The sequence below is a fragment of the Phyllopteryx taeniolatus genome, chromosome 18 (assembly GCF_024500385.1).
Source record: "Phyllopteryx taeniolatus isolate TA_2022b chromosome 18, UOR_Ptae_1.2, whole genome shotgun sequence".
In the NCBI taxonomy this organism is placed as follows: domain Eukaryota; kingdom Metazoa; phylum Chordata; class Actinopteri; order Syngnathiformes; family Syngnathidae; genus Phyllopteryx; species Phyllopteryx taeniolatus.
In genome coordinates this window covers 7,688,737-7,713,328 of record NC_084519.1, presented here as the reverse complement: position 1 = coordinate 7,713,328, position 24,592 = coordinate 7,688,737, and the positions used below count along the sequence as shown (strand labels likewise).

The window sequence follows — 24,592 nt, the reverse complement described above, 5'->3', positions numbered from 1 at the left end:
AATTTAAAGATCAAATCTAATATTTTCAAAAGTCATGTTCATGCCTACTTTTACGAGTGTAATTCCAACGATTATGTAACACTATTTATTCAATAATTACTTATGCATACTTTTATACAAAAAACATTGAATATCAACTTAACGAAAAAAAACATTACAAATATGAACCATTTCGGTAAAAATCCACCGCAATGAAGGAGAGAAGCGTAAGGCTGCAGTTCTCGTTGTTTCCTGTAGGTGGGAGCAGTTCTTTTTCAGTTGTATTGTAGAAAGCCAAAACAAAAGGAAGAATACCTCTTTAAAAACATCCGGTTGTGATGCTGCCCGTCAATGAAGAAGAAGACGAAGAAGAAGAAGAAGAAGAAGACGAAGAAGAAGAAGAAGACGAAGAAGAAGACGAAGAAGAAGAGAGGAGCTTGACGTCTTCAGTGTCAAACTTTCGCTTTCAGAACGTTTTGTTGTGGGAAAATGAACGAAGATTTGACGGTCTGTAAAACTTTATCTTTGTTTCCTGTATTTCATCGTACTAAAATGTTTCCACGTCACCTCTTCGCATCTAGCCAACGTACTAAGCCACCGCTAATGACTGTCACTGTCGTACTCATTCAGGGTTACTCATTTGGTCCACAATTAAAAGCCGATTTGTCGGGAATTTCTCACTAATTCCTCCAAATATCTTCGCTTACATTTCAAGCATGATATTAGGAAACTAATCAGTTAATTGTGAGTTTTATCTATGGAGTGTCTGCATGATTGTGTGGCTCCATGTGGCTTGCAGTGCTAATATAGAACAATGCTTCTCATCGTATATCCACGTGCAGGGCAATTACCGGGAAGCATGTTCGCAGTGTGGGTCTGTGGACTGGGGAGTGTCAGACGAGCAACGGTTCTTCTGCAGGTCTTGTCACAACATCATCGAGGTCAGTGGCAACAAAACAAGTACATTAAGAAAATATTCATATTTATTGATTATTGTCTTGCTGCAAATCATATGAGCAATCTGACATTGTATTTTACAAAATTGAGGGCATTTCCAACGTTATGAATCTGTGTTTTCATTTACACTTGTGCAACTTACAGATAAGTGGTTTTATATACTGTATGTGCCTTTTCAACAACAACAACAAAAAACTTGTTACAATCTAGAAATTGTTTCAAATTGCCAAAGTTCCACATCCATTTGGAAATCTGAACAACCTCAGCTTATTCATCGTACTGTACAAAGTAAAGTAAGAGCTTTTCAGAAAGTGTGCAGTTATCCCCCTGCCTAAATGTAAATGTATTCATAAAAATACATACAAGTTGCGGCAGTGCATGGAAAATCCATGTTCCACCAAACCAACCTATTTTGAACTGAAGCTGTGGACTGATATTTTTGATATTCGGTGTCTTGCAATGTGTCTGTGTGGCTTTGTAGACTCAGTTTGTCGTCTCTTTTGACTTTCCCTGACTGTCGGCCACGTAAGAATTTTATTTCTTCCGCATCTCACTTCGTACCTCTTTTTTTTCTCAACGAGCTGCGGATGAGACCGAAAGCTCACTCCGCATCCAAACACGTTTGTGGTGTGGGTGACGTTTTTTTGGGAGGCACTGCCTACAACCGAGAGCGCCATGGCTGGCTGAAGACACAACGACTGCTTCCTTAGGCTCTAAGGCTATCTTTCATACTGTCCCATTTAAAATATCGGTACGAAAAAAAACCTAAATGATTCATTGTGTAGTATAAAAAAACTAAGCTATTGCTATCTCTTTTTGGCAAGGTCTTTATCCCTCAGTATTATTTTGTCACTTGACAAAAATGAAGAAAATGGCTTGACAAGCAGCCGCCATAAAAACACGACTGAAAATGAGCAACTTGAGCTTCTTCACACCCGTCATCTTCATTCTCATATCCATTTTTATCACTGGTTTATTCTCTCGTCATATGTTCGATCACTCTCTGGCTCGAACTGAAAAGGCAGAACAGCTTTCATTGCTGCCGCTGGCTGCTACTTTGGCTACTGCTAAAAACGGGGGATACTGGGTACACACCCTTTTTATGTCACTACCCAGAATTAACCATAACGCAAACAACAACGGCAACCTCTGTTGGAATGTTTTTTTTTAAAACATATAAATCTGGAAATGATTTTTGAAAGTTGTATCTTATTGTTATGTTACTTGAATTGAAAGAAATAATGTTAGCCAAACATTTCATTACAGTCGCGATTCCCTTTCAGAGAACCCTTGAAGTGGAGTCGCAGCCGTGCACGCCGAGATCGTCGCAGCCCTCCTCCATCAACCGAGGGATCCGAAGAAAGAGACAAAGTCAGTGTGTTTGTGACTGAGCCTTCAGCTGCTAACTACTTTTATCTTTTTTTGTTGTTGTTATTTTGCATCTTGCATTTTATACTACTTCTGGATTTTGTTCTGCATGTATTTCTTAATTTTTTATTGGTCTTTTGATCCTATAAGATGACATGAAAGCTGCCCAAAATAAGATGTATTTATTTTTATATTTATTATTATTACGATTTTGATGATGTGATTTTGAGCAGCGATGTTATTGGCATGTGTGTTTGTGTGTGTGTGTGTGTGTGTGTGTACAGAGCAAGAGCGTCTGTGGCTGGAGTGTGAAGGCTTCCAGTTCATCCTGATGAAGCAAGCGGCCGCGCTGCTCGAGCTGGGCGTCCCCCCAAGTTTTAAGGTGTCACAATGGCAGGGGGTGGTAGTTGTTGTTTGTGATTAGGGAGGCGTTGTCATTGTGTTCTAACTGTGGCGTGCTTTAGGACCACGTTTTGTGGCCACTTTGGCGACGCTTCTTGCAGATGAGCAACCAGGCGTACACGGACACCCCCGTCGAGAGCGCCAAGTCCAAAGTGGTGAGACCCGGAGACATAGTGCCTACATAGACAAAGACACATGGATGCCTCATCTCACGGGTTGGGCCATTTGCTACGATACGTCAGCGCATTTTCCACACTGTATGTGGCATACCTAATGCAAGTAAATGGGCTGGACTTCAGACGGCAACAACCTACGAACTGAATGCTGCTGCTTTATTGTTATACTGGAGCCTTTTTGGGAAACCAAAATCAATGTATGGCACTTTTAATCAGCTGATTATAAATGTGTACTCAGTGTATGTTTAGGACATAGTAAATTCTAAACCAATGAGAGAAGGTTCTAACCCTGAAATAAGTTATAATCCCAATTGAGAAGGGTCTAGTCCCAAGAGAAGTTCTTGTTCCCTGTGAGAAGTTTCTAGTTAGGAGAGAAGGTTGTGGTCCAGAGAGAAGGTTGCAGTCCCCCAAAAGAAGCGTCTAATCCCGAGAGACAAGATTCTATTCCTGAGAGAGGGGGTCCTAGTGATGAGAGAGAAAGTTTGAGTCCTAAAAGAAGTCATTTTGCAAATTGAGAAGGTTCTAGTCTCAAGAGAGGTACTTGTCCCCTAAGAGAAGGTTCTAGTCCAGACAGAAGGTTGTATTCCACTGGGAGCTTCTTGTCCCAAGAGAGACTCCGATAGTCCAGAGAGAAGGTTCAATAATAATAGTAATACATTTTATTTATAATGCACTTGAGTTAAGTTAAGCTATTAATAATCGCAGTCACTTGAGAAAAGACAATTTGTTTTAAATAATGGTAGATCATGAAGCAGCAAATGAAAGGAGGCATCTTCTTATTTGAGCCTATCGTGCCACTTTGCCACATCCAATGTGGCGACGAGCTCAACATATGATTCCGTGTTGAACGTGGCGTCTATGTGCTGCATGTTTACAGTTAAGCCATAATGTCCTGCCATAACCAAGTGGCTGTGTTCTACGCTGACCTTGACACCTAACTTTTTTTTTGTGTGTCTTCAGCAAGCTGGGGATTCGGACTTGGGAAGCGCCACTGAGTCGTCCTTCATGTCCGCCAGCGAGATGGACAGTGAGAAGTCGTACTCGCCCGGCACGTCCGCGTCGGAACCAGGTCAGCATGTGCTCTTCCTCAAGGCAGCCGCCGTCCATCGCCATTGAACAATTCACACTAGTTTTCAAAGAAGATACTAGTCTCGAGAGAGAAGGTTTAGGCCCCAGAGAGAAGGTTGCAGTCCCCGAAGAGAAAATACTAGCTCGGAGAGAGATTGTTTTAGTCCTGGGCGAGAAGGAGGTTCTAGTCCCCAGAGAGAAGGTTCTAGTCCCCCAAGAGAAGATACTAGTCCCAAAAGAGTTGAGTTGCTGACTGTCTGTGACTAGGTTGGCTGCAATTGCAGCTGCAATGGCAAGTGCATTGCAACATCGCAGACCAATCAAAATGGCAGGTTATGTCACATGCTTTTTCACAACAAAAATGACTTTAGCAAATACCGACGGAGATCCAGCATGCTGCCGCATAGCCGTACCCGTATACAGCATCCCTGGCTGTGTCCCGATTCAATTTCTGTGGCGTCACTGCATCGCAGATTTATTTATTTATTTTTTATCGCCCTTATGTCGCAGACTTTTTGTTGTATCGTGGGATTTTGCAGTGTTTATTTTTCCACACAGACTGTAACTGCTGACTCGTAGTAGCGAAAAGCGTAAGCCAGGAGGAAAAAGCGCGTAAAAGACAGAGAATGTCCAAAGTTTGGGATCATATCACATTTAATAAAAGAAGCTCATGTGCCTATTGCAAAGTACAACTGGCTTAAGTTATGAAACTGCATGTCGACAGTAAACTAAATATCATTAGCTATTTTAACATGACCATACTCCCTCTAGTTGGAATGAATTATAAACCCTTCCCGGTGCTCTTTCAATTGCTTTAATATACAAACAACAACAGCAACAACAACAAAAAATACACACAAAAAACCCAGAGTATCAGATTATATCTAAAATCTCCGATATAAGCACTCTTATACAAGCAGTCTATTCCAGATTCTGCTCCAGCACTTCTATCGTGCAATGCCGTGTGGCCATGGCATGCAGAGTTTATGTGATCACAACAGAGCGTGCTAAGGTGCTAACAAAGTAGTAATAGTGAATCTTGCTTGCTTAAAGAGGCATATATTCTTCAAACTCAGCGGGGAAAAAAAAGTTATATTAACAATATTCGAGTGCGACTTTCTTCTACTTTCTTTGTTACTGCATGTCCCATAGCGTGCATCACACTGCCCATCAGAGGTCAGGACACACAGGAGGAACAGTGCTGTCAACAAGGCACACACAAACAGGGCCACTACAAGCACCTCGAGCTTCACTACATTGTTGCTATCTGTCACGACATTGATGATAAAACTATACCCCAGATGCATAAAGAAGTTCAAAAGTGTATTGACGAACATTTGCAGAAACCAAAATGCTGTTCCCGCCATATACTGACAGTATAAGAATAACGGAATTGAACTTACATTATTTAGTTAGTAATTTATATTTATTGAAGTTATTTTTCATGGTCTTCTAATTTATTTTTTATTCAATCTATTCATTTGTAGAATATGTCCATGTTTAAGTTAAACTGTGGTTATGTTGCAAATTGAATATATATTTTGTGTGTTTATTGGTTTTATTGTTTATTTTTTAGGATTTTTTTTTTATTAGATTTTAAATTTTTTCCTTGATGTATATTCTTATGTTTAATGTTAAACTTTATGTAACCCATTTGTTCATAATAAATGGGCCATTTTTTTTCATACCTGCTGTTGCTGGCTATTGTTCTCTGTTTGACTTATATCACTTAAAGCCATTTCTAACATTGCATACTACAAAATAAGTAAAAGTATGCATAATTTGTGCTGATATTGTATGGGATTAATATCTGTATCGGCCAATACTCAAGGCTGCAATATCGGTATTGGATAGGATCGGAACTGAAAAAGTTGTATCGGGACATCCCTCGAGACATCTGCGAGATTAAACAATTCATCCATCCATTTTCTTTACTGCTTATCCTCACCAGGGTCGCGGGCTGCTGGAGCCTGTCCCAGCTATCTTCGGGCGGGAGGCGGGGTACACCCTGAACCGGTCGGCAGCCAATCAGAGGGCACATAGAAACAAACAACCATTCGCACTCACATTCACACCTATGGGCAATTTAGAGTCTTCAATCAACCTACCTGGCATGTTTTTGGGATGTGGGAAGAAAACGGAATTCCCGGAGAAAACCCACCCAGGCACGGGGAGAACATGCAAACTCCCCACATGTGGGGCCGGGATTTGAACCCCGGACTCCAGAACTGTGAGGCAGATGTGCTAACCAGTCGTCTACCGTGCCGGCCTTAAACAATTAAACAAAAGAAAAATAAGAGGCCTTCTAAATCAAGGACGGACTGGGGCCAATGGCACTTCCTGTGTTTGTGTCATAATCATTTACATTTACAGAAAATTACATGAACACTTCAGTTTATTTGCATTTAAATTAATTTATTGTGTGTGTCAGATACCAACGGAACTAGTCAACGAACATCCAGTTCTGTCGTCTAGTTAGGCTGCTCTGCGTACGGCTGGCTTAATGTGTGACCCTCCAACCCGCAGACAGCTGCAGTGATTGGTCGAACGGCTCCAAGGGCAGCCGCAAGTCACGCTGCAGAGCCATGAGGATGACCAAGACGCTGGCACTGATCCACTTGGCGCTGGTATGGAGTCGCCAGGCACTGACGCTTGGCGATCTGCTACGGTGAGCGACATGTCAGCGCTGCTGTTCCGGAACCTGCCTTAACCCATGCCTAAAAAGAGGCAAAAATGTGGGTTGAAAGAGAGTACACTAGATTTTTTTTTTCTCATATGGTCTTTTTCCACCTTTTTTCACGCGGGTGGGGACTCTAATTCGCGGGGGTAGGGGGTGTCACTGGGCGGTTCCATCCATTTTCCCCAACCCTTCCAGAAGGTTGTGGAACATTTTGTCCTGTGTGTCTTGTCTTCTTCAGGCTGGTGAGCGACGGACACGTCCCGTATGTTACTGCCTACCAGGATCTCCCTGAGGTGATGAAGCTGGACAGCTCTCGGATCTTCGGAGTGCAGGTGATGCCGCCTCACACCTTTTGCGTCCTGACATCCTTCTCTGCGGTCCTAACGGTGCCGTATTCCTTGCTAGAGCGTCCCAAGCCACTATGCACTGCACCGGGAGGCCAAGAAGCTTATCTGCTTCTTGCACCTTCCTGCTTTTCCTCCCATCCGCCACCAGGACCCGCTACACCCGGCAATGCTCAGCCTGCGCTATCTTGCCGACGCCAACCTACCCGGTACGCAAATGCTAGCGTGCTAGCTAAGAGCACTTTTTGTGATCAGTGGCTGTGTTGGGAATCACTTCCTACCCACAATATGGTGTCCTATACGGTGAGTGGGCCATCTTACAGTGCTGTTGGAGTTAACAGTGCAGTTAGAATGAGTGAAGAATTCCCAACACACCCGATGCCTCTTCATCAACGATGACGTAACCATGGCGACACTAATAATGTCCGCCCGGCCACAACAGATGAGCTCTACCCTTGGGTGTGCATGCTGATGGAGCGCAGTAGCCTGGCGGGCGCAGCGTGCAGGACGTTTGAGCCCTCCAGCAACCCCACACTGCCCAACTATGACATCCAGGCTGCCGCTCTTATCATCGTCACCATGAAGTTCCTATTCGGCCTGGACGACCACACAGAATGGTGATGGCGCATCCAGTTACCTCAGACGATTGCTGATGATACTACCCATTTTCGCTGCCAATGTCACTTAGGGCTCATCTCATTTCTCAATTTGCAACTTTCTCACGCCTCGCTCCTCCGTTTACATGTTAGCGCCCCCCACCAGAAATTCCATAAAGGATACGAGAAGATTGACAGACACTGTTAACAACTTCTCAACTTTGCAGATGCAAAGACGATTGTGAATCGCGAGCCGTTCTTCAAATGTTTTTTGTCAGGTTGCAGGCATAGCTTGATGGCCGACTGCGCGCTGCAGTGGTAGAAATCGGCCTAGTTGTTATCAATAAGGAAGTGACAGTTGTGCAGAAGAGCCACTGAAGGCGCTCGGTACTTCTATAGTGGAGGAGGGCCGACTCATGTTGGAGTCCTGGTTGTGTCATATGGCCTCATTTTCAGCTCCATCCAAAAAGATTCAGACAACTGAGAAGGTACAAAAAGAGTTTAATGTAATATCTGAGCAATTCACTACTAAATTGTTCTCAGCACTAAAACATATTTAACGTGTTCAGAAAAAAAAAAAATTACTTGGTGGCGTGAGAACAATTTCTGGGACACTTTCAATGTTTTCGAGAAGCTAGGAACGATGTGATTAAGAGACTTAAGATAAGTTTCCTTTGCCGTTGCCACTTCCTGTTTGCATATATGATATTTAATTTTGACCTTCAGGGATTTGTCAAATGCCGCCGGTGATCTGGTGACCGAAGAATGTACGTCACATGACCGGTCGCCACAGACAGGAAGTACCTTCAGCCTGAGGAGGTGGTACCGTCTGCTGCACGTCGCCAAGATTCGAGCGCAGCAGATGCAAGAGCGTGCCACCGCCAGGTGGGATGCGACGTAATCGGCCTCATGGTGGTGGCGTTGTCTTCAACATTTTGTGTGTGTGTGTGTCCAACAGAAAGCAGTGGAACACCACGACTCTTTCCTCAAAGGGGAAGGTCCAATGTTGTGTTGTGAAAAAACAAAGTAAGACGCAGGAACGAGTAAATGGACTCAAACATCAAAAAGCATTTGTGTGCGTGGAGGTGTGCGTGGGTGTGTGCGCACGCACACATGTATGCAACTCTGTGCGCGTGCGCGCCTATGTATGTGTGTGCGGTTTGTGTACATGCAATCCTGTGTGTGTGCAGGAATGGCCAAGACGCTGAAGTTGTGTTTGGAGAGATTGTCATCCTGCATGGCAGGCAACCCCCCAGTGCCGCCGTCCTCTTTCACGTTCTGCTGGGGAGAAGAGGACGGCGCAGACGGTCCAAGTCTGCGTGACAAGAAACTCAACGCCGTGGTCACCCTAAAACAGGAAGTCCTGACCCACGTCAACACGGCGTACTGGCACCCTTCGCTCCAAGTCTGCAGCAGTCGGTGCTCCCTGGCGTGGAGGAGGTTTGTGCGCCGATTGTGCCACGCTCTCCTACGGAGCTCTCAGACATGTCATGCGGGGGGGAAATTGTGGCCATAATATAGACATGACTGTCTCATAAAATACACATTTGTGGCCACAAAATAGGTGCACTGAAGTTTTTTTATCGGCGGACACGTTCCAGACCCACCTACGATATAGAGATATATCAAGAAAACTTTTCATTGTATAGTTTTACTCCTCTCACTTGCTGTTGATGTGATAAAATGCACTTGAACTTATTACAAGACACTTTTTAAAGTATTCCGTAGCACACTGCTCGCGCACGTTTGTCCCGCACACTTGAAGTTTACTGCAAAACTGACAAGGCTAAAGAGATTGTATATTTAAACACCAAAATGTTAAATCAAACCATATAACAAAGAAGGTTCACTAGCATTAAGCTAACATGGGACATTTTTAGAGAAGCGCTCCTTTTACTTACCCACAAGTCCAATAATGATATTAATATTCATTTGTATATCATGTTCACCCAACTTGTTGGCCACAGGTGAGTATTTTGTGGCCACAAACTAGCATTTCACACACACGTTATATCTTATCTACACAGTAGCTCCGGGGGCAGTATTCACTACGAGGAGACGGAAGCCACACTGCCTCGATCCTACCTATGGCTGCTCCAGCTCTTCAGCTTCTTGTTGCAGGTCAACCTCAGCCAGCTGCACCTGGAAGTGCTGAAACTTGAGAGGCGTGTCCTCTCGAGAAAGGTGAGAAAAGCAACTTGACCTCATTTCATGGACATAAAGAAGAAAAGGGGAACTATTTATTTTTCGATCGGACTTGTGCGATGCCATCTAATGTCAAGACAGAGCAACACACGACCTTGTCAATATTGAAACAAAGTACTGTACACTGTACATTGCATCCCCATTTGGCGCAGGGTGACGTTCCACACGAGAAGTGAAAATCTGTTTTTTTTTGTTTTTTTGTTTTTTGTTTTTTGTTTTTCTTTCCTCCCACTGTAAGCCTAATAAACCAAAGGTATTTAAACACCTTTTTGTAATGTGTGTTGTAAATGTATTTGAATACAACTTTTTTCAAGCATAAAATGTGCAGAAAATACAAAATGGAATACAAAATCAATGTATTTGTTTGATAGTTTAAGCCGCAATAGCCCTCCTGAACGCTTTAATTTAGAAGTGCAACAATGGAGTAACCAACAAGCACTCGATTATCAAATTAATCGACAACTATTTTGATGATCAATTAATCGTTCAGAGACCTTGTTAACTTCAAATTGTCCCAAGTCCTCAGAATTTTAGCCACTTAACAGTAAATATTCTCAGATTTCTATAGTCCTTGAAAGAAGTCAATCAAAATAAGACATTTGCAAACGTACTTTTTCTTGGAAATCAATAATCAACATTTTTGCCATCAGATGTTATGGACCAAACCAGTAACTCGGTCAATTTTTGTTTTTTCATTTTCTGCACTGTCAATTTGAAATGGTGTCCAGCAAACACACCTTTGAACATATTGTCAACGTATTTCAACAACCACAAAAAAATACATTTGTTTAAGAGAAAAATCTGCACTATACTACGATAGCAGTAGTGCAATATATATATATAGTGCAGGATTACTGGAACTCATGACATCATCACATGAACACTGATTGATAGTTAGCCAAGTCAAACCTTTTCAACATCTGGAAACTAGAAACATGCGACCTACATTCCACTTAATGCGCACACAGTTTAGTTTGTCATCGTTGATGTCCTTAAGCAGCTTATCAATTTGGTGGTAACCATGGCAACGGTGAATGTTACATTCAGGTGTGTGTTTGTCTCGGTTTGCGTGTGTGTGTGTGTGTGTGCTTGTTTGCACTTCCTAGAGTTTTGCTTCTTGGAAAAAACAGAGAATGAACTGTTGTAATGTACACACTTGACTTGTGTGTGCGTGCGTGTGTGCTTTTTGGTGGGTTTTGGTTGCGTTTTTTTATTCCACTCAAAGTGTCCCCTCCCAAGCGCGGTGCGAGCACGCGTTTTGAATTGTCACCGGGGCTGCTCACCCCGCCGCCCGCCTGTCATACACACGAGCAGATGGAGCGCCGCCGCCACAGGAAGCAGCGAGGAATGAAACGAGGCCCTTTGTCTGCCTACCCCCACCGGCGGACAGGATGACGTGTCACCTGCTTCGTGACGGTCTGGAAAGCGTTAAGTGCACCAAAAACAAAGGGGCCCACCACACTCAACGCCCTACCCCCAAACCTACCCAGCCGTGTTCTGTACTCCTGTAGTACACACAGTCACTCTGTTCATACATCCTTTGTTAGTCTAAAAATACAAATTGTTATATTTTTATTTTATTACATTCACTGAGGTCTATTCAATAGGAACAATTTTGCAGTGATGTGTTGTGTACAATGTTTATTAGTGTTATGATTCTGTAAAAAAAAATTTAGATTACTTGCGCATTTAGTGTGTTTTATTAGTGAATATCTTTAGCTTAATATGATAATTGCCCGGGTCTTTTTTAACTTACTGTCTCAATATCAATAAAAAGTAGTATACACTTGCTAAAAATGATCTTCTTTCTTTACGTCCATGTAGCGATAATCCGCAAAGGTTGAATTGAGGCAACTGGGCTTTTCTTGTTTGTTGAATTTGATGTTTTTTGTTGTTTGGTATTTTCTGACAGTTACAAAATGATTTAGGTATGATTTTTCATTACGTGAATGGATGTATCAACAGGACTCTTGAATGATTCCTTTGAAAAGTGGATTCAAACCATACATTATAACAACACTGGATAATATATGTATTTAGCGTGTACTAGCACGTGGGTTTGTTTATCCTGTACAGAAATGCGCGGGCACGCGACGGCGGCGCGCAGCGTGCTGACGCGCACGCGCTGGCGGGTTCATGGGGTTCATGGAGTTTACTGTGACACCGCTGACTCCTTGGCACCGCCTCCCGACAGCCTCCGGCCAATGGCGCCTCGGCCCGACAGTGACCGCGCTCCTCACCGCCGTCTATTCGCCAAAGCCTGCTACACCTTTGCTGCTGATTGGCCGCCCGTAGGCCGCCGCGCACGCCCCCCCCCCTCCCTCCACCCTCCCACCTTTCCTGTTGTTTTTTCCCCCGTGTGTGACTCCTCAGCTGAACTGCGCCCGGCCGGCGGATCCTGAGCGAGCAGCTTTTCTTCCGCGTCTCGCCATGCTGCTCTCCCGCCAGGTGAGTACTAACAAAACAAAGCGGGCTTGGTCGAACAGAATCGGACCGCCACAGGCGTCCTTTTCTCGCTGTCTCGCGTTCGATTGGCGGGCTGCTGCTGGTTCATCTCAGGTCACCTCAACCCGAGTCCTCCCGCCACACATGATGCGGCCAAGTGGTGATCATCACCCCATTTTTATTTTCATCATGATCATTTTTATCATTGTCAACATGATGGTCATTTGTTTAAACGCCGATAACTTGTTAATGTCATTATTCTGCATTAAAATTCTCATGATTGTTGGAGGGTAAACAAGTGGTTAGCACGTCTGCCTCACAGTTTTGAGATTCTGGGTTAGAATCTCTGCTGGGTAGTTAGGATGGTACATTTACGGCTTTCAGGTCACAAAAACATGTCTGGGATGTTTCCATAGGTGTCAATGCTTGTTTGTTCTTATGTGCCCTGACATTGATTGGCGACCATTGTTTGAATATAACAGAATAGAATGTATTTTATTGTCACTGCGGAAACCTCCGCGATACCGCGGTTCAGTTTTACAATTATTCAATTTCTTATAGTGTTTGTACAATATTTTTGCGCTATCCATTGCACTTGCTCTCTCACAATATATGTGCTGAAATGTGTTTGTCGAGAAATAAACTAAATGACATCTACCAGTCTAGAAAGGGTTACAAAAGCGATTTCTAAAGCTTTAAGATTCCAGCGAACCATAGGCAGAGCAATTATCCTCACATGGAGAAAACATAGAACACTGGTGAACCTTCCTAGGAGTGGCCAGCCTACAAAGATTACTCCAAGAAAACAGCAATGACTCATCCAGGAGACCATAAAGGAACTCAGGACTACTTCTAAAGAACTGCAGGCCTCCCTTGCCTCAGTTAAAGTTAGTGTTCATGACAACAATAAGGAAGAGACTGGGCAATAATGGCATCCATGGCAGAGTTCCAATGCGAAAACCACTGCTGACCAAAAAGAACATAAAGGCTTGTCTTACTTTTGGAAAAAAAAAACATCTGAATGATTGACAAGACAAAACTTTTGGGATAATATTATATGGACTGACGAGATGAAAGTTGAGCTTTTTGAAAGGTGTGAATCTCGTTATATCTGGCATGAATCTAGCACAGCATTTCAGAAAAAGATCATCATACCAACAGTCATAACATGGTGGTGGTAGTATGATGGTCTTGGGCTGCTTAACTCCTTCAGGACCTGGACAACTCGCTGGGATGGATAGAACCATGAAATCTGCTCTGTAACAGAAAATCCTGAAGAACAATGTTCAGCTGTCAGTTTGTGACCTCAAACTGAGGCACACCTGGGTTCTGCAGCAGGATAAGGATAACGAACACCAGCAAGTCAACTTCTGACTGGCTTTGAAAAACACAAATGAAGGTTTTGAAGTGGCGTAGTCAAAGTCCAGAGTTGAATCTGATTGAAATGCAAGGACATGACCTTAAAAAGGCCGTTCATGCTCGAAACCCTCCATTTTGCTGAATTCAAACAATTCTGCAAGGAAGAGTGGGCCAAAATATCTCCACAGAGATGTGAAAGACTCTTTGCCAGTTATAGAAAATGCTTGATTTCAGTTGTTGCTGCTGAGGATGGCACAACCAGTTATTGGGATTAGGGGGCCATTACTTTTTCACACATAGCCAGGTAACTTTGAATAGTTTGTTTTTCCCCTTAATAAATGAAATCATTTAAAACAGCATTTTAAGTTCACTTGGGTTATATTTGTCAGATATTTACATTTGTGTGATGATCTTAAACATTAAAGGGAGGAAACTATACAAAAAATATATATATAAGAATTTGAGAAGGGGGCCAATACTATTTCACGGCACTGCATATGCGCCCTGTTACTGACTGGCAACCAATCCATTGTTTGTCTTCCTCACAACGAGTTCAGTGTGTGTGTTTGTGAATTTTTTGAGAACGTCAACTTCCCGTCAGATGCCCACTCCCCTTCACTGTATGTAAATTTTGGTGGGGCTAATACAGGGTGGCATCACCCTCTCCCCAGTGTGTTTTATGTACTGGCCAATCAGCACGCAGGAAGGCCGTGACACATGATTTCATGCATTTACCGTAAGTAACCTTTGACCTCCAGGTGGACTTGGAGGCGGCCGAGGCGCTAGTCAGCATGAGCTTCTGGGGTCAAAGTTTGGCGGAGGCCCGCCCGCTGACGCCCACCTCTGACTCATGTGACTCCACCCCCCCGCACTCAGAGGGCGGAGCCTCAGCCAATGAGATGGCGGCGTTGTCATCACTGGTGAGAGTTCAATGACACTCTTCGATTCAGGAAAAACTTGCTATACTGATCAAGCGAATAATCAGTCAGGGTTTTTCCTGGCTCAAGCTGGGGAGTGTTAGCGGTTAAACATAAAAGCAGGATAAAGAATGAAGTAAAAAATTGGGACTAAAAACACTGAATGTTTGTTAGGACTTGTGTTTGTGTGTGTGTGGTTTTCCAAGAGAGAAAGAATAACCAAATACAGTTTACTAAGTGAATCCAAACATAGGATAAATAATAGGGCCCAACTGCTTAATCGGCCGGCCATTTTAATCGGCTCATATTACGGCTGATATTAGCTCTTTTCCTTTTTTTTTTTTCTTTTTTTTTTATAAACACTGTAACATGTTACAGGATAAGACAGATAATGACATTCAAACAAAGATTCCTTAAAAAACATTGTCAGACCTTTGCTGATTTGCTGTGTTGTAAAGTCAAACAAAGAACCTGGCATCCATCTATCTACTTGTAACCAGGATCCATCCACATGACTATATTCTTCATCTCTTTCTTTGTCTCTTACCTACGGAAGCGTATTGCATTCACTTGGATAAAAAAAGAATAACTCCTGTTTTTCTGAGTAATTTTTTTGAGGGCTTTTTTTAAAAATCTTTTTTTCTGTTTTTCTGACAAATTATTTTTCTCAGTTTTTCTGTCATTTCCCCCCCCCCCCCTTTTTCTGAGTAATTCCTCCCCCCCCCCTGTTTTTCTGACAATTTTTCTTCTGACAATTTTTTTTTCTAATAACAATACCATCGATGTGACTCAAAGACAGGAGTATCTCCCAGTGTCTTAAACCCATATCAAAATAAAACTAAATAAGCCGGTCATGTTGCTTACTACGGAGTCCGCAAAGAGTCACTTGAATTCAGAAAAACGGGGGGGGGGGTAATTTACTCAGAAAAACAGGAAAACAATTACTCAGAAAAACAGGGGGGAAAAATTAGACAGAAAAACTGAGAAAAATAATTAGTCAGAAAAACACAAAAAAAACTCAGAAAAACATATTCCAAAAAACTAAGCCCTAAAAAACTTACATATATCTCTTATTTGCATATTCCTTTTACATGGTGCCCCCAGTGTTTAGACTGAGACATCACAGTCACGCCTTCAACAACTGACAATCTTGTGTTCCTAAAACTTAACCTCTGAAGCAGTTCATTTATTAGCACTTTTACTGGATAAATAGTAAGTACACTTGAATGTTACTTGAAGCACTGTGTTGTATTTATTTTAATTCTTTGCCCTTTAAATTCATTGAACAGTGATTTTACTACCAGATTTTTTTTATGGTATTTATTTGGCCACTAGATATTTGTTTTATTTTATTTACTTTAAATATTTTTTTCATTTTATTGTGTAGTCTATAAAATATTTTTATTATAAATAAACGGAAAAAGATCACATAAAATTGCCATTAGTTTATGTAATTTTAAGGAAAACTATGACGTCGGGATATACAGTATATTGTTATTGGGATATCAAATTGTGTCCATATCTCCCAGCTCTACTAGTACATGGACCAATCAGCGCAGTAGTAAAATATCGAATAAATGTGCGAAAAGCTTTCCAAATTTGATATCGGTGAAAACACATGCTGATCACGTGATCCCTACCTGCAGTGCATGACTCCGCCTCACAGTCCCAGCTTCGGCGAGGCTGACGCCTTTGGAACCACCTCAGTCCCGTCACGCCCGCCCGACGACTGTGCTGTGACACCCCTCGAGGGCGCCACCGGCATGGCGACCAGCGTCATACGCCACACCGCAGACAACCTCGGAGCGCCGCCCACCGCCGCTGCCCCGCCCACTCCGAGTCAGGATCCTCATGTCGCTCCTCCGCTTTCCTCGCCATCTTCATCGCCAGCTCCTCCTGTCTCGCCGCTCCTGTGCCAGCTTTTCCCGCTGGGCAACCGCCCAGGACTGATCTCCGCCTTTGTGCCGGCGCAGGGCGTCTCCCTAGTGAGCTCGGCCATGCCGCGGGGCGCCGTTATGCTGGTGGTCCCGCGCACGCCGGCCCCCCGGACGCTGGTGACACTGGGGAGCGCCAAGCTGCTGCCCCTGGCGCCTACCCCCCTCTACTTGACCTCTGGCGCCGGCGGGAACGCTGCCCAGGACTTCTCCCGACGACGCAACTACGTTTGCGACTTTCCGGGATGCAAGAAAACGTACTTCAAGAGCTCCCACCTCAAAGCTCACCTGCGCACGCACACAGGTAGGGAACACACACTTTACCACACATGATTGATTTACAAGTTTAATTTGTTCCCTGACCATGCTTGTAACTCCAAACACTCGTATTGTAAATCAGTTTTACCTTTTGAAAGTAATGGAACTGCCATTAATATGGTCCGGCCCCCTAACACCATTTTTCTCTTTTTTTTAACAGATTTTTTTTAACGACGAGAAATAGCATAGAATTGTAAAATATAAATATGAAAACTTGATAAAACATAATGAAAGTGAATGTAAAGCAATAAGATGTTTTTAATTAATTGAGTGATTATTATTTCCCTTCATTGGCTGAACTTAATCACAATTTTTTTGTGTGGCCTTTTTTAACACACTTTCCTCACTTTCAGCCGCTTCGCCATCTTTTCATGGACAGAGGTCCGCAGATGAGAAATTATTTTAATGCCCTTGGCTGAAGTTAAAAACTTTATTGACACCTTCTGCTTGAGTGTAGTACATAGGGTGCATCTTATACGCTCGTACTGCTTGGCCAAGTGGACCACACGCACCTCTCACTCATGATTTCAAGCTTTAATTTAATGATCATCATCTGCTTCTTTTTCTTACCACTCACTTTGTTATGACACATGGTTAGAGGGGAAAAAGGTGGCAAACTAGATGAAAAAAAAATGCGAGCACAAAGCACAACTGTACTTGTACTTTCACAACTGCTGGTGGCCACAAGTTATTGGAAAACCGTAATATGTATCAAACCATGAATTTTGTGGACCATTCCACCTGACATTGAATAGCAACCAGTTTATTGCTGGTCTATTTTTGCCCTATGATTGGCTGGAGACCAATCCAGCTCCTCATCCAAAGTCTGCCTGGATAGGCTTCACCTCATGTGTGACCCTAATGAGGACAAGTGGTCTAGAAAACGGATGGATGGTTATGATTTTGATTTAAAGAAAACAATTTTTTTTCTGCAGGCGAGAAGCCGTTCAGCTGCCGCTGGGAAGGCTGCGAGAAAAAGTTTGCCCGCTCCGACGAGCTTTCCCGCCACCGCCGCACGCACACGGGCGAGAAAAAGTTTGTGTGTGGTGTGTGCGCACGCCGCTTTATGCGCAGCGACCACCTGACCAAACACACTCGCAGACACGCTAGTGCCAAGAGGCCCGCCGCCGCAGCCACCGCCTCCTGGACTGCCATTCAAGACTCAGGGGCAGCTCTTCCCATCGGCTGATTGGTTGCTGCAAAAAACTTTTAAAAAATTGAAAAATCACCTCAGGGTGGGGTGAGGGGGAGGAGCCTTAAGGCATGTCGAACTGTAAGTGGCTCAACCTCTTTTCTATTCCAAATCCTCATCACAACTTTTCAACTTTGACCTCAGACAGCCTTGTAGCTGCTTGCTAGCGCCTGCATCATCATTTGCCCAGCAGTGTTAGCGTCATGCTAATCCTGTACGCTCCGTCGACCTGTACACAAAACAAAAACATGTTGAAGATGCAGATGAGATTAAAGGGGAACTAAATGAAAAATGTATACATACATTGTATGTGCCAACACTAGTCATAACACGCTAATCTGATTAATATTACGATCGTGTCATCATTCATCAACGTACGGGGGCACCAATGTTTAGTGAAATGATTATCGGCCGGCAAACCAAAAGTGTACGTCACAAGTACTGTAGCTTGTTGCCTTGTTTACAGCGCATCTTAGTAAGCATGGTTTGATAAAATTGATTGCTAGGAAGTGCAAGTGTGTTAGGCTGTCAGCATCAAAGGTAAGTGTGCAGATTCATTTTTGCTTATGAAACAGCCTTTTAAAAGTAGTCCGGTGGCTGTCTCCTGCCTCCCCAACACTCGCAGCCGGCCGACAAGCAGCTAGCTGCTAGCCGCTAATGCCCGCGAGCTGGCGCCGTAGTATACAAATTAGTAATCGATGACAGTGTAATGAATTAGCGTTTATTTTTATTTTTTTAAGCATAATAAATTAGCAATTGAACATTAATTCGGGATAGTGTTGTGTTGATGTTGGTGGCTACTGTATATGATGGCAGCATAAGGTAGGATAGTAGGACACCAACTTGACTGACGGACCGTTGCCAGTCAATTGAATCACGCTTCCACCGTGAGCTGGCTCGATAAGTGGATCTGACCGATCATGTTGTTGCTTAATATTTACCAACTCTGTCTGGTTTCCTGAGAAAATAAAACGGCTGATGCACATAACATTCTCGCAAATTTGCACACTCGCAAGAGTGAAAAGATATAAACATGGCGATCTTTTAAATGTTCTTTTAAGAAATATGTGGTACATTTAAGTAAACAGCATCAGATAAAGTAGATTTCAACATTTAACTTTTAACTCATTCACTGCCAGCCTTCCCAGTTAACATGGATAGTTGACTTCTAAAGCCGTGAATGTCATCGAATGTGTTCAAATATGAAGTTTTGGTATTGGGTTTAGTTCCCCTTTAAGATGCTAATGTTAGCATGACTGCTGGTAGAGGTCATACAACAAGCATGTGTCGTGTTAGGACTGAAACACAGGACTGAAAAAGACGCCTCGCTCAGGATTTTTTCAATTTATTGACGACAATTACAACAAGATGGTGGTCAGCTGCTTGTTCACAGAGAAAAAACAAACGATAACAATGTGACATTGCACTACGTTTTTTAAAAATTCCAAGCTTGTTTTTGTATTATTCTCTGTCATGTATGTATACAATATGTTTACTTGATGTATAATCTCATGTTGCATTTGTGTACCAAAGCTTAAGTGTCGTGCTTGCTTCTAATGATGATTCCATGTATATGAATGTTATGCGTAGCGAGTAACTCCACCACAAACTATTGATGTTCTCACTGTGATACTACCTATTACTTCTACTTATTATTGTTATTATTATTGTTGTTTCATAAACATTTGTTTATGTAGCCAGGAAGAAAATACCTCATGTTACTGCTTGTGTTAAAAAAAATAATCTTTTTCTATAATAAAATGAACCACAACAACACGTCATTTTGCCTTGAAGACAAAGACAGATTATTGTTAGCATTGTTTACCATTCTATAAACGTTTCTTTGGATGAAAATTTAGATGAAATTATTTTTAAATAATAACATTGAACAGATGTAAAATCATGAGGAAAAAAAAATTCTATCCAAAAAAGCAGGTTCTTTTGTTTACTTTTTTTTTTTTTAACTTATATGTTTTTTTGTTTCATTTTTTCTGCTCAACGACAAGGCGGTTGTGACGTCGCACTAGCATTTCCAAGTCGCCAGCCTCGCGCCCTTTTCCAACAGCACCTGGTAACAGCGCTCAACCAATCAGGAAGAAGCTGTCTGTGGGTGTGACCATTAACAGTCACAGAGAAAAAACACGGTACGTCATTGGGTGTACACCACGCCCACTTGTCATACTGACCGAGTTCAACCAATGGATAGAAAAATTGATACAAAGAAACTCAACCGAACAGACAGAGACATCATGTGGCTAAAAGCGGAACTGCATCGACTTCGCAAATATATTTAATCATTATTTAGTCATTTAAAAATGTTATTCCTTCATACAATAAAGATAAATTCTGCTCATGTTTTTGTTTTGTCCTTCGATCGTTTTACGATGTTTCATCAACATGAAAACAATCTATCAATCGATAAAGCTGTATGATAAATTGAGAGATATTTTCCAGTTTATGTTCGAACTTCCCTTGAAGGGTTTTGATTGAATTGCCGTCTGTAGGGTCAAATGTGATTTCAAATTTCAGCTGAGTGTTTTGAAACAACATTTTGGCGCAGTTTTGTAGGACTTTCGCGACTTCAAATTGGGCGCGGAATGTCAAGAGTGACGTAAACAAAAGGATATTCTGATTGGTCTATCGCGGCGTCACCAGGACGAGATGCCCTCCCATTGGTCCGTAGCGTTTCGCGCGCCAACGTTTCAACAAAACGCCCAGCAGCTGGCCGGCTAAAGTCAGTCAGTCGCTCGCTTCGCTTTGTGCTCTTTATTCGTGTGTCTGCTCGCCAGCGTGGAGCATTCACTTTGTTTTAGTTGACTTCATTTTAAGTCGTTGTCCTCTCTTAGTATTTGTGTGAAAATGCAGTCTTCTCGCGCGCCCCTTTCCGCCCACAACGAAAACAAGATGAGCGCTGACGTCAGCAAGATGGCGCTGGACAAGGAGAACACGGTGAGCAGCTTGCAAAATGGCCTTCCCATTGTTGTTCCACAGAGTTTGCTATGACTGCTAAGGTCTCCTCCTTTTGTCTCTTTTTGTCTCGTGGCAGCCTCCAAGCCTGAACACGACGCGCAAATTGGCGTCCAAAACCGCGCGCAAAATCGTCCCCCAGTCTCCGGTAAGTCGCGGAAACAAACGTTACACAAGTGAGTCACAAGCAAACTATGCAAGTTACAAACGTTTGTTGTTGTATTTCAAATGTTGTCAAGGTTGTTTTGTTGACCCATTTGGGCGCCAAAACTTGAATAAGTGTGTGTGAGAGAGAGAGAGCTGCTTCTCGCTAGCTGCTAATTTGCATATTACGTTAAAGGCTTAGCCTACCTTGATCTGCGAATTCAATTTGGCTTCCTCTCAAATCGAATCAATTGTCCTCATTGAAATGCCATCAGTCTGTTCCAACCCCACAAATAGCACAATTTTTTTTCAATTGACACACACAGAACTGTACTGTTCAAAAATGTAATGAAAGACAATGTAAGGAAATAACTTTTTTTTAGGTTTTAAAGTGCAATTACTGTATGTACTGTTATGTTTGCGTATCGGATGTTTTCTTTTAAGGGGCGTGGCCCAGTGAGTGAAATCACAAGTCAGGTGTGAGCGTCATGGTTTGCGGCAGCTCCTCAGGAAGTGTTCTCATTTTATATTTGACTGTTCCGTTCAACGACAGTGCACGAAGCTCGCTTATAACAACATTTTTGGCTTTCAACACAGCAGAAAATTGCCCGAGCGACGGCTGGTAACTCGAAAAACTCATAAGTCAAGTACCGCTGCATTAACGTTTTCTTTTCGTGTTGTCTCACAAAGATGTCACATTCGCCACGCAAGGAAGATGTCGAGCATGACAGACATTGTTTGTTTCAGCTGAAAGGCGTCAAGAATGGTGGCGGCGAGGAGGAGGAGCCTCTGCTGAAGGACAACCCCCGTCGCTTTGTGATCTTCCCCATCCAATACCACGACATCTGGCGCATGTACAAGAAGGCCGAGGCGTCTTTCTGGACCGCCGAGGAGGTCCGCAGAGAACCGTGCTGTCACATGACACCATGCGTGCGTCGTGTCCTAATAAGTTTGTGTGTGTGCGTGTTTAGGTGGATCTGTCCAAGGACACGCAGCACTGGGAAGTTCTGAAGGAAGACGAGAAGTTTTTCATCTCTCACGTGTTGGCCTTCTTTGCTGCCAGCGACGGCATCGTCAATGAGAACCTGGTGAGATGCGCGTTCTTTCTGACGTTCGCGTGTCCCGTTACCTCTACCAAAGGTGTCACCCTAATTTCTGCAGCGGGCCGCATTGTTCAGGGGTTAAATCAAGTTCAAGAGGCCAGACTGACTGAAAACATAAAAATGTATCATCTCCCCATCATTTTATTATATAGTCACAACAAATTGACAACTAGCTAGTTTGACCTCACAATTCAAGGGAAATTGTCAGGCTGGTTATGATTTTATCAGGAAATGTGGTTTCCTTAGGTGGGCTTTGTGAGGCGATGTGGCAGGCCGGATGAGGTCCCTGGGCCGCCAGTTTGACACCTGTGCGCTAATGTTAGTCTTCAACATTGACTCAATTGTTGGCTTTAACATTAGCTCTCGAAGCTAGCCGTCAATGTTAACTTCTAACATGAGAGGGAAGGAAGACCAACATTAACGTCTGACGTGAGCGCTAACGCTCGCTTCTCGTCCAGTAGCGTGGCGTGCCCAACATGCTCAACAATTGAATTTCGCACCGTGAGAAGCGTCCTTGGGTCCCATATAATTCTCAGAGGTATTTTTTACATCTAGTACATAAAGTTTGATAGATTGGCATGATTGAACTCCGACGTGACCTAATTGTTCTGTTTGAAGACTTTATTCATAACGTAACTTGACTCGCCTGAGAACCAGTGACTCCAGACTTAAAGGGTGAGACTTGTCGGGAAAGCCGTTATCAGATATCCTTGAAAGTCCAGCTCGAGGTCCACTTACTAGTACATGGAGATCCAATCCCACAAGTATTGTTGTACGCTTACTAGTACGTAGCCCTAAGGCCAAATGTCACGTATGTGGAAACGAAGGCGTAAGCGTCTTTCTGACCGAGCGCGACCCGATCTCTGTGAGCGCGGCGCTCACGTGTCGTCGTGCTCTGCGTCCGCCAGGTGGAGCGCTTCATGCAGGAAGTTCAGGTGACGGAGGCGCGTTGCTTCTACGGCTTCCAGATCGCCATGGAGAACATCCACTCGGAGATGTACAGCCTCCTCATCGACACATACATCAAAGACCCCAAAGAAAGGTGAGCCCATGGTGATGACAATGATGCTGGCGCCACATCGGCGTCCACGTTATGCAGCGTTCTGACGATGTTTGAACCCCGCAGAGAATACCTATTCAACGCCATTGAGACCATGCCGTGTGTCAAGAACAAGGCTGACTGGGCGCTCAACTGGATCGGCAATAAGAACGCCACCTACGGTAACGAACCGACACCGCGCCGCATGCTCGCCGTCTTGTCTGGTGACCATTTGATTGATGGGTCGCGCCTGTTCCGACTCCAGGCGAGCGCGTGGTGGCCTTCGCCGCCGTGGAGGGCATCTTCTTCTCCGGGTCCTTCGCCGCCATCTTCTGGCTGAAGAAACGCGGCCTGATGCCCGGACTCACCTTCTCCAACGAGCTCATCAGCAGAGATGAGGTCAGCTCGCGGATCCACGGCATGTTTTCAGTGTTTCGATGGCGCATCTTTGTCGGCGTGCCTTTAAACACTCTGATGTGCTTTCAGGGTCTCCACTGCGACTTTGCGTGTTTAATGTTCAAGCACCTGGTCAACAAGCCGTCCGTGGACACTGTGACATCCATCATCAAAAACGCAGTAGAGATCGAGCAGGTGAGCGTCTGCCGCAGTTTTGTCCGTCTGGTCGACATCCCGCCTGCCCGCTCAGCTGACGTCTGTCTTGGTTTTTCAGGAGTTCCTGACTCAGGCGCTGCCGGTCAAGCTGATCGGGATGAACACCGAGCTGATGAAGCGCTACATCGAGTTTGTGGCCGACCGCCTCATGATGGAGCTCGGCTTCGCCAAGGTAAGAGGAGACGTGAGAAGCGGGGCCCGGGCCGGCCGTCATGATGAGAGGCGCAGGGGTACGGACCTCAGCCGATCGTGGGGGCTGAGTGGCGCCGCTGACGTCCCGTCGCTGGGCGTGTGGCCTGGCGGCGGGCGGGCGGCGACACGACACAGACGCCTGACTGAACGGTCGCCGGGCTCCGCCTTTGTAGCGACTTCTTGTGTAGTTGTCTCTCATCTGCGATTGTATCTCCACGCAGCTGTTCTGCGTGGAGAACCCGTTCGACTTCATGGAGAACATCTCCCTGGAGGGCAAGACCAACTTCTTCGAGAAGCGTGTCGGCGAGTACCAGCGTATGGGTGTCATGTCCGCCATCACGGACAACACATTCACACTGGACGCAGACTTCTGAACACACCCGTTTTCTCTCGTTGCCATGGAAACCTCAGTCCGTTTACATGTTCAGCCTATCAGGACACAGATTGTACATTTGATGTAATATACTTATGACTTGTTTTAAGTTTTTTTTAGTTTGTTGTACATTTGTGTATTAAAGCTCCCACTTTTTTAATAGAATGTTCAAGTTAATTTTTAAGGTCACAATTGGTAATACAGTGAGTCGTACCTTGACAA

At 43.9% G+C, this 24,592-nt stretch overlaps 3 protein-coding genes and 1 non-coding gene across 5 annotated transcripts; all 4 read left to right on the top strand.

The window, feature by feature from the left end:
* The first annotated feature begins 338 nt into the window (after positions 1–338).
* On the top strand, positions 339–10,039 carry taf1b (TATA box binding protein (Tbp)-associated factor, RNA polymerase I, B). Of its 2 annotated transcripts, none has more exons than XM_061754541.1 (14): positions 339–486; positions 822–920; positions 2,220–2,307; positions 2,589–2,686; positions 2,769–2,861; positions 3,843–3,951; positions 6,477–6,618; positions 6,869–6,962; positions 7,036–7,183; positions 7,417–7,591; positions 8,297–8,455; positions 8,529–8,596; positions 8,761–9,010; positions 9,601–10,039. In XM_061754541.1, exons 1-14 carry the CDS (start codon positions 469–471, stop codon positions 9,770–9,772), a joined length of 1,713 nt encoding a protein of 570 aa, XP_061610525.1. In that variant the 5' UTR covers positions 339–468; the 3' UTR covers positions 9,773–10,039. The 2 variants fall into 2 exon arrangements, with proteins under 2 accessions (XP_061610525.1, XP_061610524.1); XM_061754540.1 differs by having other exon boundaries at positions 9,598–10,039.
* Positions 10,040–12,101: 2,062 nt separating this feature from the next.
* Positions 12,102–19,721, top strand: LOC133468146 (Krueppel-like factor 11). The gene is made up of 4 exons (XM_061753673.1): positions 12,102–12,223; positions 14,338–14,499; positions 16,143–16,734; positions 17,684–19,721. The coding sequence occupies exons 1-4, from the start codon at positions 12,206–12,208 to the stop codon at positions 17,935–17,937; spliced, it is 1,026 nt and encodes a 341-aa protein (XP_061609657.1). The 5' UTR covers positions 12,102–12,205; the 3' UTR covers positions 17,938–19,721.
* A 913-nt stretch (positions 19,722–20,634) lies between these two features.
* On the top strand, positions 20,635–24,535 carry LOC133468145 (ribonucleoside-diphosphate reductase subunit M2-like). The gene is made up of 10 exons (XM_061753672.1): positions 20,635–20,889; positions 20,987–21,055; positions 21,799–21,945; positions 22,023–22,139; positions 23,063–23,196; positions 23,281–23,375; positions 23,459–23,592; positions 23,680–23,784; positions 23,864–23,977; positions 24,219–24,535. Exons 1-10 carry the CDS (start codon positions 20,800–20,802, stop codon positions 24,369–24,371), a joined length of 1,158 nt encoding a protein of 385 aa, XP_061609656.1. The 5' UTR covers positions 20,635–20,799; the 3' UTR covers positions 24,372–24,535.
* LOC133468763 (small nucleolar RNA SNORD94) lies at positions 24,012–24,149 on the top strand. The gene has a single exon (XR_009785573.1). It is a non-coding gene; the product is annotated as a small nucleolar RNA SNORD94 (small nucleolar RNA).
* Positions 24,536–24,592: the final 57 nt, after the last annotated feature.

Excerpts from the sequence above, each read along its gene's own strand:
- taf1b (XM_061754540.1), top strand. Across the intron at positions 8,456-8,528 it reads CAAGAGCGTGCCACCGCCAG|AAAGCAGTGGAACACCACGA; the intron begins GTGGGATGCGAC and ends TGTGTCCAACAG. Across the intron at positions 9,011-9,597 it reads TGCTCCCTGGCGTGGAGGAG|TAGCTCCGGGGGCAGTATTC; the intron begins GTTTGTGCGCCG and ends TTATCTACACAG.
- LOC133468146 (XM_061753673.1), top strand. Across the intron at positions 14,500-16,142 it reads TGGCGGCGTTGTCATCACTG|TGCATGACTCCGCCTCACAG; the intron begins GTGAGAGTTCAA and ends CCCTACCTGCAG. Across the intron at positions 16,735-17,683 it reads TCACCTGCGCACGCACACAG|GCGAGAAGCCGTTCAGCTGC; the intron begins GTAGGGAACACA and ends TTTTTTCTGCAG.
- LOC133468145 (XM_061753672.1), top strand. The coding sequence starts at position 20,800 with ATGCAGTCTTCTCGCGCGCCCCTTTCCGCCCACAACGAAAACAAGATG. Across the intron at positions 21,056-21,798 it reads AAATCGTCCCCCAGTCTCCG|CTGAAAGGCGTCAAGAATGG; the intron begins GTAAGTCGCGGA and ends TGTTTGTTTCAG. Across the intron at positions 23,785-23,863 it reads ACGCAGTAGAGATCGAGCAG|GAGTTCCTGACTCAGGCGCT; the intron begins GTGAGCGTCTGC and ends TTGGTTTTTCAG.